General features: G+C 41.1%; 1 protein-coding gene across 1 annotated transcript in view; it reads right to left on the bottom strand.

Moving 5' to 3' along the window:
- Window positions 1-462: 462 nt before the first annotated feature.
- Window positions 463-16081, bottom strand: part of ptpn11b (protein tyrosine phosphatase non-receptor type 11b) — a 28863-nt gene continuing 13244 nt past the window's right edge. The window contains exons 4-17 of the mRNA XM_028409793.1: window positions 11639-11833; window positions 9674-9866; window positions 9462-9578; window positions 9271-9384; window positions 8363-8459; window positions 8095-8174; window positions 7856-8011; window positions 7356-7487; window positions 6580-6734; window positions 5722-5789; window positions 5486-5637; window positions 4825-4925; window positions 4608-4737; window positions 463-3518 (exon numbers count right to left, since the gene is read on the bottom strand). Coding sequence (XP_028265594.1) covers window positions 4650-4737; window positions 4825-4925; window positions 5486-5637; window positions 5722-5789; window positions 6580-6734; window positions 7356-7487; window positions 7856-8011; window positions 8095-8174; window positions 8363-8459; window positions 9271-9384; window positions 9462-9578; window positions 9674-9866; window positions 11639-11833 — 1648 coding nt within the window. The 3' untranslated portion in view covers window positions 463-3518; window positions 4608-4649. The remainder of the gene's footprint in view (window positions 3519-4607; window positions 4738-4824; window positions 4926-5485; window positions 5638-5721; window positions 5790-6579; window positions 6735-7355; window positions 7488-7855; window positions 8012-8094; window positions 8175-8362; window positions 8460-9270; window positions 9385-9461; window positions 9579-9673; window positions 9867-11638; window positions 11834-16081) is intronic.

The following is a 16081-nucleotide window of genomic DNA, read 5'->3' as shown; positions in this document are numbered from 1 at the left end:
TGGGGTAGGTTTATGTGAACAGTAAGAGACAGTAGCAATAACACAAAAAATACATTTCAAAAAAGTTATGAATTAATTTGCATTTTCATGGATGAAAAAAAGTAGTTTGATCCCTTCACCAAACGTGCTTTAGTACTAGCAAAAAAACCTTTGTTGGCAATCAGAGAGGTCAGAGGTTTCTTGTAGTTGGCTGCAAGGTTTGCTTGCGGATTTTGTTCCACTCCTCTTTGCAGATCCTCTCAAAGTCATTAATGTTTCATGGCTGATGTTTGGCCACTCGAACCTTCCACTCCCTCCGCAGATTTGACATATTTTTTTTTTAAGTTTTGGAAAAATAAAAGATGCATACAACACCTTTTTGTCGTTTTTCTTCATATACACAGACAGTCTTATGTATTTTTCAGTTGTTTTGTTGTCGTAGAATGACTCAAAATTGACAAGTGAAGGGAAACAAGTAAAATCTTCTTATAATGCCATCATAGATTTTTATTAAACTTTATAATAATAAAACATTTTGACGCCATTTCTGGCAGCTCATTGCATAATCAGCAGTTGCAGCCTATACAGCGAACAAAGGCGTCTGGGTGGAGCCAGTGCAAGAAGAACAGGAAAGGGGGGAACAACACCAAGAATACCAACAACTTCAGGCTTACTGCAACCAACAGGGGGACAAAAAAAACAAATCAAGTTCAAGTAAATGTAAGAGGACAAGCAGAAAGAAAATACCGTGTTACAACCGCAAACCTCCACATACACTGGTTCAACTCAGAGCCACAGTGTGGTGTATCCATAAAAAATAACAAGTCAGATACAATACAAAATGCAAGAATTAAACAATCAATTAGAAGTGTGAAATTAAAACAACTTAAACAAGAAAAAAAAACACTGATGGCTAGTGCACTACCAATATACTTCCACAGCCGGCAGACATCCACACAGCCCGAGGCCAAAGGTTCAGCAGTTTCACACTTTCAAGTACTGATGGTTCACCAAATCAAAAACAATTTGACCCAAAGAGGCAAAGTGGAGAACAGTGAAAAATCTAAATCATCCACAGCCTGTGAAAGAAAAACAAGGAAACAAACGCACAAATTAAATCTCCTTCACTGGACAAAGGTCGAAGCTCAGAGGAAACAACAAAAGGATTAAAAAAAAACCTCGAAGAAGTGATGCAGCAATAGCACTCATTCAGACATCAGAGCTGTCACCACATGAAGAACCTTTGAATTAAAATACATGGAAAAGACTACAGACATGTAGGTTACACTCAACACATGGCCGTTTATTTCATTCATTTCGTTTTAGTGCAATGATTGATGACTGTGACGTCTACACAGTTTGACGGGGCCTGTCTGTATTTTCGATTGTGTTTTACAAGAGTTACGAGCAGCAGCTGTAGCAACTTGCTGATTTATGAGTGATGAAGAGACAAAGTGAGTCCAGCCTCAGAGTGTCCCTGACCTGATTAGTTCATGCTGGCAGAGAGAGGAACGGTCTGAACACAAACGTCCACACCACGTGTCCCTCATCTGTGCTTTTCTCTTTTTTTATCTGATACTCTAAAATGTCTTTAAAAAAATAAAGGACCAGTGAGCTAGATTTAGTGGCATCTAGTGGTACTTTTGCAGATTGCAACAAGCTCAACACACTCTTTTTCACAACATGGTAACATGGCTGAAGCCTCTGTAAGGTTTCCAGTTGTGGTTGTTAAGCTCAGTGTGACACCTGCAGCCATACTGGCATTTCCTGACCTGAGCCCCAGCTAATACAAACATGGCAGCTGAAGTGATACTTGATTTTGGAACCAGCCTCAAGCAAGCCTTTAAAGAATTGTAGTTTTTGGCACCATATTGACTTCACCTCTGAGTCCTGGAGGTCACCACATGGAGGAGAACCTACAGAGGCCCTGTAGCCAGTGTTTGGTTTGTGCTTTCTGTGCTACTGTACAAGCTGATTACACACTTTAACTACCACTCCCTGTGCTACACCCCACAAAAAAACAAAAAACTAAATCCTACACACTGGTCCTTGTTGTTATTACATTCTAAACCTGCAAGGTCAGATTTCACTAACATTATCTACTCTTGTACTTGAGTGGGATATTTTGGTGCTGATTCTGGAGGCTAAATATAGCCAACAATCTGGCAGACAGCACACAGGGCTCAGAGCTCCGCAGCACCACCGTCTTCCTTATCACATCAATGACGTCGGCTTACTCACTCGTCCCTGCTATCATCAAGCCTGGATTATAGCCATCTTCTAAATTACTTTTTGGAGGCAAATCTATTCTTCAATCTCAGGCAGATGGCCATCTGTCCCACTGTAATCGCCCCCCCCCCATTTCCCTTGTCTCCTTGCGACGATCTCCTCTGACAGATGTTGAACCACATCAGACCTGCTGATTAACGAGGACGGCCAGACAAACCGAGCCGAGAGACGGCCGTGAGCCGAGCTCAGGAATCCTCTCTTACTAAATGTCAAAAACTGACTTATTACTAATAATCTGAATGGAAGCTGGTGCTGGGGATGCTTCTTTAGACGCTTCTTTATAAATATATATTTAAATAAACATCATCTCAACAACCATGATACCAACAGCATCAACAACAATAAAACCATAAAAACAATGGAGAGAAGCACAGGGGGGAAAAAACACCCATACATTTCATGAATGAGCTGTTCAGATAACAAATCATAGGTGATGAACAGCAGAATAGACATCCGCATTTGAAACAGCGTTTTTAGATTACACTCTTGCCTCTTTCCAAAAATAAAAAATAAAATAAAATTTTACACCCAAAATTAAAAATGTATTTCGAAGATTTTAAAAAAGGGGCTATTTGCCCCTTCCTGCGCCTCAGCCTGCTGTTTCAGGTTAACATAGCTGTCCTTGATGTCACTCAGGAGCCACTTCAATAACCAGCTGGATGAGGCAGAATGCAGCAAAAGTAGTCAAAGTTCAAATGACAGGCAGCAAAGAGGGGTAACTGTGACCAGGAGCGGACCAACAGCTTAGCATTGACCTCTCCTCAGGTCCTGCGCATCTTTGTTCAGTTCGGGCAGGGGGCAGACTCCACGTTGAATGTCTGTCACCACAAGGAAAAAAACTGGTCGCTTCTCGTGTCAGCTCCGATTTCCGGGGGTTTGGAAAGTAGCAGCAGAGATGTAACAGCAGGTTGGAGGAGAGATTACAGACACATCCTGTGACAAGGCACTTGTGCTGGTTAGGAGTGGAAGAGCGGAGGTGGGAGGAAACGAGTTGAGAGAGGAGGGTGGGATAGGGGCCCTGAGCGAGAGGACACTATGCTGTGGAGTCCTGCCCTCTCTGGAGGGTAAGCTTTGACTCCAGACTGGAGAGGTCCAGCAGGATGGCAGCAGGACAGAGCGGGACGGCTCTCTGCTTTCAGCCCGGGCCGAAGTATGCTGATGTGGAGCGTGGCGCAGAGCACCACACTCCCTCGGCCACTCCAGAGGGAGGGGGGTTTCGGGTGCTGATGAAGCGACACCTCCACTGAGAACTGAAGCAAAGCCAAACAGACAGGTAGACAAGTGGAGTTAATGGCTGCTGTCACGTTGAATGATGAACACAGTTCAGGACACAGAGCAGTTTTGTCCAGCACACACAGAGCCGACACTTTACACATTTTATATATTTTAGTTTAAGGAGAGGAAATGGGTGAAAACCCCTCCTCACTCACACATGGTTGTTCATCTGATATTGTACTAAGCGCTAATCATTATGGTGACATCAACCCCGCTGAATACACAACTACTTACATACATCAATCATTTACACAAAATATTGTTAAAAATCATTTAAAATTTACAATTTACAAAAACAATTCCGAGAGGTGTCTGGAGTCTGTTACATAACAACAAGCTGCAAAATCTGTTCCACAGAAATAACAGACCCCAGCATGCTGTCAATACCAAGGCTGTGTAATCAATAACTCAATTTAGCTTCACATCGAGGGCCCTGGTAATTTTCACGTCGGCTCACTGAATATAAAGAATAAAAGGAGCAGTGAGAAAATTACCAATGAAAAAAAAACAAACCAGATGCTAAGTTCATTTAGAATGCTATTTAAATACATTCACTGGTAATTAAAACACTATTCAGCATTTGTCTTGTGCTGATGACCCTGAAACCAAGGCTCTCATTCACTCATTTTAACACTGCTGGGCGCCCTCTACACTGGATTTTAACAGTGACTAGAAGAAAGAAAAGAATGAGACGGTGAGAATTGAGGTTGATTATAATTTGAACCTAAATTGAATCTTTTGTATGTTGTACGGAGCTCTGGCTTTCCTTCAGAGTGAGCTCGGCGGCTCCTGGGCCACCCTATAATTTGAAACCTGAAAATAAAAGAACATTATTACCTGTCGACTTAAAGGAGGAAGATGAATCTGAGTCACTGAAAAGTGAATCACCTTCCATACTTTCAGTTTTAGGGAGAAAATTAAGTTTCTCTGATACAGTATGCCAACCTTTAGTTAAGTTTGGGTGAATTCTTCCACTAAAAGCTACATTTACTTCCATTTACACTGTGAGGTGTTCACCTTGTTAAACGTGAATAAAAAAAAGTGTATCAGAGAGAGAGACTTACAGAGAGGCAGACAGAGCGATGTGGAGGTCCATGGTGACAGCTTTACCTCCTGGTGTTACTGCTAAAAGATGTCTGAGGGCTTTTAAAGTTGATGTTCTCGTACACGCTCGATGAATCGTCGTTTGTCATCCTAAAATAACACACATGTATGTACATTCACCGACATGAATCTGAATTCCTTCACAGCTCTGTGATGACAAATTTACATTATACTTACACAGAAGAAGAGCGTGAGGATGCCATGTTCTGTTTGGACCGTGAGTTGGTCATCTGGGGATATTTGATATTGGAATATTCTCTCTCCTTTAGCTTATTTCTCTGAAAAGTGACACATGGGGTTAAAAAGAACATCTCGATTACAGGAAAGACATATAGATGGGTCCTTCTGAGGCTAAATGAAAACAGAAATGTAATTTAACCAGCAATGTGTGATTGGATTCTTTTATTACAGGCCTATGACAGGAGGAGTGTAAAAATGAGTATTCCTTTGTATTGTTTTGTCTTGGTTGTATGGTTAGTGAAGAGAATGCACAGGAGTAACTAGTTACTCCAGTCTCTAGAATTTCTAAAGAACTGCTGGTCAGACGAGTGCAGCAAACAAGGTGGAGGTAGGCGAAAGTTAATTTATGACCAGCCATGGCAGGAGAGGAGTGTTGCTGTGGGTTATGAGACAGATTCCAAACATTTTTTGTTATTGTCGAAAAATACTTCCTGCAGTTGCCCTTTAAACAGTCCCACATTGTAACTGAGCACACAGTTGGCATGCTATACGTACTGATGCACCTCTACTGGCCTTCAGACTGTGAGTCAACATTCATCCATTTTTAACACACCACACACTGATCCCTTTTTTCCCCTCTTGTATTTCAGAGGAGTACCTGCTCCTCCTCCAGCCTCTTCTGAGCTGTGTCTATGTGCTGCTGCACAGCCATGTATATGAACTTATACTGCGCCTCCGTCTGCACCATCCCCGATCTCTGCTGCCGTACCCTCTGGATGGTTTTTGGGATGTCAATGTCACAGTCCAGACCTGAAACACACACATTTATACAAAATGAGACAAATAAAAAAAAATCTAGTATATCAATTAGAGATTTTCTTTTCTGTGTCCTACCTTGGCGGTTGATAACATCAATCAGCATGTCAATGACGATGATGGTGCCAGTCCTGCCGATACCTGCACTGTAGAGATAAAACATACAGTCTCTGTGAAGTTTTGCTTTTTCATGTAATGTTGTCACAATAAAATTGATTTCTGAATGTTCTGAATTGAATGTTATTAAGGACGATGTTCAACTGTTTTTTTATAAAAATTTATCATGGCCAATTGTTTAATGAAGGTCAGGACTGCGATGAGTTTTGGTAGTTAGTCATCGTGTTTGCAGTACATGTCAGGTGGGTGGGAATGATGAAAGAACATTTGCAATCAATGCGTAAGCTGTTTGCTGTTCATCAATCTGTCAATAAAAATACTTGTGTGGAACTCTGTGTTCCAATTGTTGAATGTACATGTGTACATGTTTATTCAGAGTATGAAGCAGTTAAAAAGGAATCAGTATCTAAGTTTCTAAACATGTACCATCTCATAAGAAAGTGTACTTAAAATGTAATACAGCAAAGGAAGAGAGTAACTAAATAGTTAATGCCTTTCAATAAATGGTTTCTTTCCTATCCAGAGATTGGATAACATTTATAAAATATAAATCAAAACAGAGAACATTCAGAAGAAGACATAAAAAATATACAACTTATTTACCAGCTGCCTTCACTCACTTCCTAGAGGCAATGGTGTGCAACAATCACTGCACAGTCTGAGCTCACATTTTTACAGTTTGTTATAAACCTTAGCTGAGTTTTACGTACTGCATTTCCCAGATGTCACATGATCAGCTGATTGGACAATTGCATTAATAAACAGGAGTCCAACAAAAACAATAAAACACTGTCCCTCCTCCTCCTTCTGATTTTGTACCTGCAGTGGACCACGATAGGTCCAGTTTCTGGAATGGTGCTCTGGGTGCGGTTGACCTCCTCTAGGAACCAGAGGACCCCGCCGGGCTCGTTGGGCACTCCATGGTCCGGCCAGCTCAGGTACTGATAGTGCCAGATGTACCGCAGAGGTTCCTTCTAGAAAATGTATGTGGTGTAACAAAAAAATAAAAAAAAACAATAATAAAAGGATTGTTGTTAAATTCATGTGGGTCTTTGAACACACTGTAGTAACACAGTGATGACACCTGTTTGATGCAATCTTTATGATGCAAAATAAAGATTGTGAATGCAGTCCTTTTTCAGCAATCGACTGTATTTAACTGAGCCCTGATATAAAAGACCAATATTAAAGCGGGCCTCTAGAGGCCATGAGGTGAACTGCAACTTTCAACACTCCCACACTGTCTGTTGTGTTGCAGCTTGTTGTAAGCACAGTCTGCGTGAACACTTCCGCCGCTCTGCAGCTATACAACTTAAATACTAAATTAATTTTCTTGCTTTCTGTGTTTCTCCATCTTTCTCCATGTGATTGTGCACAGTACAACAAAGTAGCACTTCTTTGTTCCTGCATGTAGTGTATCACTGAGGCTGGGTGTCATTCACACTTGCTTTCTACTTGTTCTTATATTCTTTAAATCCACGAGGTTGATCCTCCCATTAGCACCGTGCGGCACGATTGGGTGTGTGAGTAAGGCGTTAGATAACTTGACCTGAGGTCAGTGTGTCAGCTCAGGCTGATTACACAGCTTTCCCTACCCGGTCCAGACGCGTGACCTCCAGCTTCCTCAGGACGTAGTCTTGTGCAGGACGCTCATCAACGTTCCTCACCAGCACCTTTCCAAACTCCTTAGTGGCATGGAGGTCCGGCCAGTAACGCACACATTTGTTCTTAAAACAGGAGAAACGCACACACAGAGAGAGAGAGAGAAAGAGAGAAGGAGGGCGGGGTCAGAGGGAGGGTATTAGACAATCTGAAGAAGCCGCTCATCTCAAGCAGCTTTTCAATCAGCTTAACTGTCATACTATCCTTGTCAGCCGCTTCCCTACAACCCCCACACCTGACACACATTTCTCATTGACTGCCATTAAATTTAAAAATACAAACAATAACAGATGTAGATGTATTGGAAGTACTCTGTATTACATGTTATTAAATTTTCCCAGTCTTGTATCAATATATCAACTACACTTCTAGTTCATCACACAAAATATACAGCAGCCTGTGCATCAACTCTGCAGGATGATTAACAGCTCACCCTTCCCCGCTCCATCTCCTTCGTGGTCATGACGATGACGTGTGTGTTCTCCTGATACACCATCTTCCAGAAGTCAATGACTGTGTTCTGTAGGCATCCTTGGGTGGCGATGAAGACTTTGCCCTCCTCCACATGGCGCCCGTCTTCGTGCACGCTCTGTATGGGCGGACAGAGTGTGGATAATTATTCACCGGATCAAGTATGACACCAGAGAGCTGTGATGCTGAACACACACTCACTCTGATATAGTTGGCATTGATGTAGTCTGAACCAGGAACGTCTGGATCCGATTCCCTGATTGCAACGCGTGTTGTGTCAACTGGAACCACAAAGTGAAAGTTATTATTATGCCACAAAAGATAACACTTTTTTTATAAATGTAATCTGATCGGTTGTTTGGCCGCAAAATCTTTATGCTCTGCTTTAGGCCTCTACGTCGTCTAGCTGTGTCATTCTTTCCACAGGAAGATGGAGAGGCAGGAAATGGCAGGTTGCTGTGTGACTCACAGGGGAGGATATTCTTGTATCTGTTTTTACTCTTGTTTTCAGGCTTCTGGCCTTCTTTCCGGGGATAAAGCAGCTTGCACTCCTGCTGCTGAAGTACCTGAAGATAAAATAAAAATAAAATAAAATAAAAAAAGAATGAAAATGTGTTTCTGGACATAAAAAACACACTACTGACATAAAAAATGTTCACTGCACTCAGTTTGTATATTGTTCTGAACGGTGTAATAGGCCTTTAATACAGCAGGGGTCACCGTGGAGTGCAACAACAGGGAAGCTTACATGCTTCAGCATTCAGGCCGTACGAGTTCTCTTCGCTCGCACACAAAGCTTTTCATTCATACATCAGCTCATTTTTTAAATCCTGTCAGCTCTTGAAGGGCAGACATTGCTACAGCAAGAAGTAATGTGAAGTCTAGTGTTAGACTAGTTTCTATTCTTGCACTCACACAGTTGAAAGTGCATGCATACCATCTCTGTAAGGATTTTGAAATTTGAAGCAGATATTCTAAGGGCCAGTAAATACCACATAATTCACTGCTTAATGTGCCCTGACACAATGGGAATGATTCACATTAATGACCTGTCAACTGTGTGAAAACAGGAACACGAGCGCATGCTACAAGATAAGCTCTGGCCAACATCATTCCTCAGCAGAAATACAATTAGGAATCCCACGTCAGACACGAAGACAGAGACGTAAGCCTACATTAATGAAACAGACGAGCAGAGGGTGGCGTTTTTCTTAATATAATAATATGTTTTTTGAGACACTGGATAGAAGGTGGCCTTCAGAACAATCACTAATAGGATGTTCTTTTGTTTTGAATGACTTGGCTCATTAGATAAAACACTAAATGATATAAATGTACCTATTATTTGTTGGCAGTGGCAGATTTGAAAGTACATACCTCAAATTCTTCCCAGAATCCTTGTTTAGGCTTCTCGGAGTTGTCCGCTACTTTGTTGAGTTCTCGTACCCGGTTCTCAATGTTGGCAGCATTTATCCTTGTGGCGTTAAAGGGCTATTTTTTTTTAGGAAGAAGAGAATTTATTTACATGTTTCACACTTACAACCTGCTAGACTAGCTTTTTTGTTTACCTGTTTGAGGTGCACTACGATGCCACTTCTCTCCACCATGGGGTTCTTCTTGTAGTGATCCACCAGGTCAGCCAGGGTGTCAAACCTCTCACCGCCGCCGACATCGTACTTGCCATCCTGAGGACAACAAACGTCCACAATGATGGTTTGAGTGGTGGATTCAGGGACTTGGTGAGTTCATGATTCTGTGCATTTCTAACATGTAATCTCACCTGGTAGCGTATCATAACATGGGTGACCTTCGTCTTGCGGTCCACGTTCTCGTGTTTCTCCTCATTGGTGAGAACTGATAGGACGAAGTCTCCCGGTTTACTCTGGCTCTCCCGTACCAGAAAGCTGCCAGCTTTGCCTTTGTCTGTGAGCAGTTTCTCTGCATCTCGCCCAGAGAGGTGCCCGTGGTACCACCTAGAGACGAGGGATATGCTCGGATTATATCAACACAAGAACTCAGTACTGGCATGACATCATATTAGCTGCTTGTGCCTGCAGCTATAGATTAGCTGCACATATATAGACCTGCTTTAAAGACAGAATGCTGAAAGTGAGAGGAGCAGAGGCAGAAACTTGACCAACTGAGGGGGAGGACTAGCAACACGCTTCCTGTCTCAGAAGAGCACATCGCACCTTTGGGGTTAAACATAATGTCTATCTATATGTGCACTGTGAGCGTACACTCCTACTCAACAATGATAGTGTCTCTTATATACTGTAGCTGCAGCAGCCTCACTCAGTTACTGATGCTCAGATGAAAAAGATTGCATGTCTGCATTTTTTTTTCCTGTGTGGTGAGCACAAACAGGTAGAAGATAACAGGCGCATGTAGAATGGAAAAACCACATAAACCCAAAACCATAGATGACAAGCTGCTCCTAGACCTAAATAGAAACTGAGATGTACACACTGCAGTGTGCAGATGTGTAGAAAGAGAGACACATCATCTGCTCTGCCTTTTGTTTTGTTTTTTTAGCTTATGATAAAAATATGATCATGTAACTTTCCAAAAAGCTTCCTGTGATTCATTGCTTTAATACATTTGCCCTTTTCCTCCCATTTCAGAGAAGCTGTGTAGGTGTGATGAAGCTGCATAAAAATCTGTGTGTCGTCCCTGAAGGATGCTGTTGTGTGAACAGCCGCAACAGTCACTAAGTTTATTCATGTAGCTGCCTGTGTGTGTGTGTATTGAACAGTAAGTGCAGTGTGAGTGTATACTTATCAATAATTAATAAGTTATTGGCTGCCATTCTAAAAAACACTTGACTGTCTTATTACTATCTATAGACTTTAAATGGAATAAAGTGCGGCAGGAGTGATGCTACTTATTAGGCCAACCTGTAATTTAGCCCATGGTTCCATCGACAAATGAGCTTGGTTACAAACAAAAATTATACTATCAGAAGTGACATTTTATCCTGCAAGAAAAATGACTGCAAAAAAATGAATGCAGTCCTATGACTTCAGTGTCAGCCCACCAGTAAGCTATCTATGCATGCTTCAAACGCACCTGTGACCTGTTTATTGTGATGACGTTTAATGCCCCTGACATCCTCTATAGGTCTCATGTAGCCACTTGCTAGCAATACCCCTTTAAAACACATGTAAGAGTTTAGTGGGGCTTTCTATGTTTCTAGAAGTTGTTAATGCACCACTCTATGCTGGATTTAGTTTTAGTGGTGCATTGGTGTTTGATCTGCATGTGTGTCACTAAACAAAAACGTATTTAGAGATAAAATGTGCATTTGGATATATTTCTATTATTCTTTTTTTAATATTTATAACAAAACAGTAAAGGATTTTTCATTACATTTACACAAGGTGATCTCAATTCAGTGGCTCCTGTTGCATATTAACTTATTGAGGTATTTATTATGTGTAGTTGCTAACTATCTTTCCTGCATTTATAGCTGTTTCATACTTGATATTTTGCACTGATCAAAATGTTTCATGCAGTTGTAACTGCACTTCTTCTCAGGTAGTTTAGTTGCTTCCTATGGCAGGATGTTCTCTTACAGTCAAACACCCTAAAGCTACTGAATAATAATCCGTTGAGTGGTTACAGTATATTGATCAGCTGACCTCAGATGTGTACATTTGCCTCTATCTGTCTGGTTTTATTCACACTGTGCTTTGCTACATGCAAATGTGAGTGCATTTTGCGGGCGTTGGCGTCAGTGTGTCACCTCTCAGACGTGGGGTCCTTGCAGTTGAGCGGATACTTGAGCTCGATGACATGGCCGTTCTTCTCCCGCAGGAGGTCCTGTTGCTCGGTGTAATACTGCACCAGCTCGGCCAGCGTGGCAAACTTCTCGCCTCCATACAGGTCATAGTAATCACCTGAGTTCTGGATCTTAATGTGGGTCACCTCATCGTTACGCCTGTGCAGGAGAAAGCATGATTCACGGTCACATCATGTAAAACACCAAACACCAAATTCTATTAGAATTCACTGAAACCCTGCAGCAAATAAAGCATGCAAACATCCACCCACACAAGTGCCAATACAGTACACTGTATGTTCACACATCAAGAAAATCATGACATCATTTTTTTGCCCACACTCACAGAGCAGAAATACATGTACGCTATCAGCACATCCAGCTTATCAAGCCATCTGCTCCCATTTTCAGACTGAGGCTCTTTTTCTTCCAAACATCTTAACATCAGATAATAAATTTGTCAAGGAGAATACACATTTTATCTGTGACGTGTGTGTCTCTGCAGCTACTGTGTATGCTAGTAATTTTATAGAATGTGGAATAATATAACAAGCCACAAGCTATTACACAAAAAGGGAAATTCAAGGAAAACGGATCTGCAAATTATAAAATACAAAAGCTTTTTTTAAAAAAATATCACAAACAAGATATTTTTCACTTCTGTAATCAAAACAACATAAATCTTCTGAGCAAGGATCATCCCTCTACTTTTAATACTAGTAGTTTTCATATCTAATGTATTTGCAGGAAACTGTGATTGCAGCACAGTGGAAAAGAAATGCATGCAGCTGCCGGGCTCAAAAAACTGATAAGCCAGAAAACATTTGGTACCACTTTGCATATTCAAAGTCCTCTGGCTGCTTTGAATAGGTGCACACACACACACACACACCTAATCTATAAGATATCTGCCTGGAGGCGAGTAAAGAGCGAGAGGCAGGTCGGCGTCTCAGCTGCTGAAAGTACCTTCAGCTATGTTTCCATCTCCAGTCTCAGGCAGAGATAAACAAAACATGCTGTAAACATATTAACTATGACGACACGTAAACACGCACGATGCAGATTGAGAGACCACCGCGGGGACTTAGCCATGTTGCTCACTATCTGATCTGCAGGTTCTCTCTCAGACTGATTATCGGTTAATGGTCATATCAAATAGCACAAATCCTGTTTGCCTCCATCACTTTTTTGTTGTCCTAATGAATTTTACATTTTTTTCCATCCTCCCACTCAGTGTATACTATAAATCCTCTCCTCCATTCTTGTATTTATCTGTCCCATAATCCATCTCTCCCTCTCCCCCCCAGTCTCTCAGTGTTTCCTGGTAATTGCTTTATGGCTCTATTAGTGGCTGTTGGCTGGGTGCCACAGGTCTATGGCCCTGTTACAGGCCCCTCCTCGACTCTCAGGCCAAAGCCCCCGTTTCTCTCTGAGTTTAACACCATTAACCCTGGAATGAGCCAAACACATCCTATTAGATTTTCATTCACTTCTCTGCTCTTCCACTCGGAGACAATGATAACCTCGGTGGATTTATTACAATATGGCGATCCTCTTTAGGACACAGGGAGGCAAGGACGTCATTAGTGTTATTCAGCACTAATTGTGCTGTGACAGTATGTGATTCAATTCTCAATAATAACTCAATTTATTGCTCTTTAGTTGATTATATGCAGTATAAATTACTACCAGAGCAGGTGTGTGATTGTTGCAAAGTCATATAAAATGGAGTTACTCCCTCAAGTTAGATCCTTGTCTGTCCACATGTATTACATGTTTTTGCAAAGCGCTATGGTGATGTTATTTAACAGGTATGATGCAGAAGAAATAAAAGTTGAATTGGCCTCAAAGATTTGGCCACTTGTTGCAGTTTGAACGTAGCTTTAGTGGTGAGGTCATGAAATAATGGAAAAAGATTACCAAGTAATTCCCCCAAGGCTGATTAGAGTAGATCAGAGGAGAATCTGCTTGCTTCAGGTTCCTGATGATGGTCAGTGGTTTGGAGTTTGGTCATCATTTTATCCTGTAGACATTCATGTGAATTTTTTTGACATAATTACCGCATGAATTCGTCGAGTTACGGCCAAAAAAGTAAAAGTCAGAGGAGTATTTGGATACTGAAATTCCTCAGGGGATTTAAAAGCTTAGGCGTCAAGGCATTCCTAAGACATCCCATTCACATGAATGGGATGGACAAATCCCAGAAATTGACTGTTTAGTGACAACTTTCCAAACACACTGAATCGTAAGCATCTTTAAGTGGATGCATTTTGCAGGTAGTATATACAGAACATGGTTTCAAAGGAAATATACATAAATACACACCAAGATGATAGTGTGATCTTTGATAGTGATCTTTACTGACAGTGGTTTATTTTCCCCTTAAACTGGTTACATCATTGTGCCCTCGGCCAAAATGGCACATGCACTTAGTTCTGTGCACACTGTGGATAAGATCCACACGCTCTACAGAACATCCAGCATTTTGCTTCTGATTAAATATGTATGTCTGAATGTATTTGCATAATTTCCAGCATTCTGTCTCTAAACTAAAATTAGATGATGCCTACATTAAACATGTGCATTGTTGAGAATGAAACCTAACCATTATGGTTTGTTTTATGGAGATATGTTTCCCTAACGATTATGTTAGAAATGGGTTCAGATTGCGGTACAAAGCCACTAACATAATGTGATATACGCATCTGATCCCTGCATTGTTATTCTACAGCGGCCTAACAGCCGTTGCAGCAAACAGAGCACATCCATGTGCAGCATGATGCTCAACATTCAACCCACAAAAACAAAAAATAATAAACTGCGTTCAGATCAGTGTAACTAATGCACTTGACAAGATGAAACGCGCAAACATGGATAACTGGGAAATATATTGCTCCAAAAAAGCTTTTATTTATGCATGTACAAAGCCCAGAATCTATCAATTATTGCTTGCTTTGCCCTGAAGCTATTTCAACAAACACTTTTTTTCTTCTTCTTCTTCCACTAAACACAGCCTGACACCAGAGAGAAATATCATACTTTATCCCGTCCACTTATCAAACCGAGGTTGATTAAGTTTTAGCCTCTGCTTCTGTTTAAATTCCATCTTTATGGACAATGAAAATAATTGCTTAAAAGGACAACTTAAGATCTGACATAGCTCAATATGTTCTGCATCTCAAGCGAATGTCAGTGCACCATCCATTATTTAATGGTCATATTTTGGTTACATATGTGGAGACTCTTTCTGTCTTTGTGTTTGCGAATAGGCAGTATCAGATATCCTAACTTTAGAGACAAAGGGTCATTTAGATGATGTCATTCTACACATTTCTTGACAGTTGCATTGATCCCTGGGTAATGTAATGTAAAAGTAATGTCAGTAATGCGTAGGCTACAGCAATGTGTGCTGTCCTCCAACTACTACAGTATATAACTGTATTATTGTGAGTCAGGATGTAGCTGCCATTGACAGTCTGAAAAGACAATGATGTTCAGTGATAACTAGATGTACTGTAGATCAAATATTTACCATCTACGGATGCATCTGTTATGTACTGACATGCACAGTAATGATAATGGTAAAATGCTCTTTTACTTGACTGTGTAAACCTATAAATAGCCTGGCAGCAGTGGAAACATATCTGAGTAAACGCAGGCTAGCATTATATAATACAGAGGCAGGGAGAAAAAAAAATCCATTTTCCCTCTGTGTAATTCAGCCTGCAAAATTCTCTCTCAAGATTGCCCTTAAAAGTTCCTCCTTGGGAGTCTTTATAGTGTATAAAGAGCATGGAAAATGATGGAGAAAACTTGACCAGACTGCTGCTCTCCTTTACAGAGTTGGACTTGTATATAAATTAGGGCCAAACTTTTTTTTCTGCTTCAAAGGTTCGCTTTCTCCATCTCAGAGTTTTATAAACTCTGAATTGATTGCATTTTTTTCAACTCAAAAAGTTCTCATTAGTGTTTCACTCTTCAGAGCAGCAGTTTTACACGGCCTTCATCTGTTCTATGCGCGAGGCGGGGGAAGTGGTGGAGATAAGTGGAGGAGATCTAGAGAAGAGGGCCACAGATTTCCTCTTCAAGTTGTTTAACTTTTATATTAGATTTAAACACCACTCGGTGTGCTGTCCATGCATTAGAATACACTCTGTGTGGGCTTGTTGTCAGGGTTAGCAGACAAAATAATTCCTTAAAGAGTCAAAGTTTCAGCAGTACAAACCACAAGCAGCCAGCAAAAGTCTAATCTGACACTTGACAACAACAGCAGCACACTCATATAAATTCCTAGAACCAAAGCTGCCTCTGGTAGAGGAATGTGTTCAAAAGTTGGACTCCCGTCTGTGAATTCTGCTTTATCCTCCTTCCCCTGAGTTCAAAGTGACCTACAATGTGTAGCAGGTG

This window comes from Parambassis ranga, chromosome 7, assembly GCF_900634625.1.
Source record: "Parambassis ranga chromosome 7, fParRan2.1, whole genome shotgun sequence".
Lineage (NCBI taxonomy): Eukaryota > Metazoa > Chordata > Actinopteri > Ambassidae > Parambassis > Parambassis ranga.
Note: the sequence above shows the minus strand (reverse complement) of the source record. Positions and strands in the feature narration are given on the sequence as shown.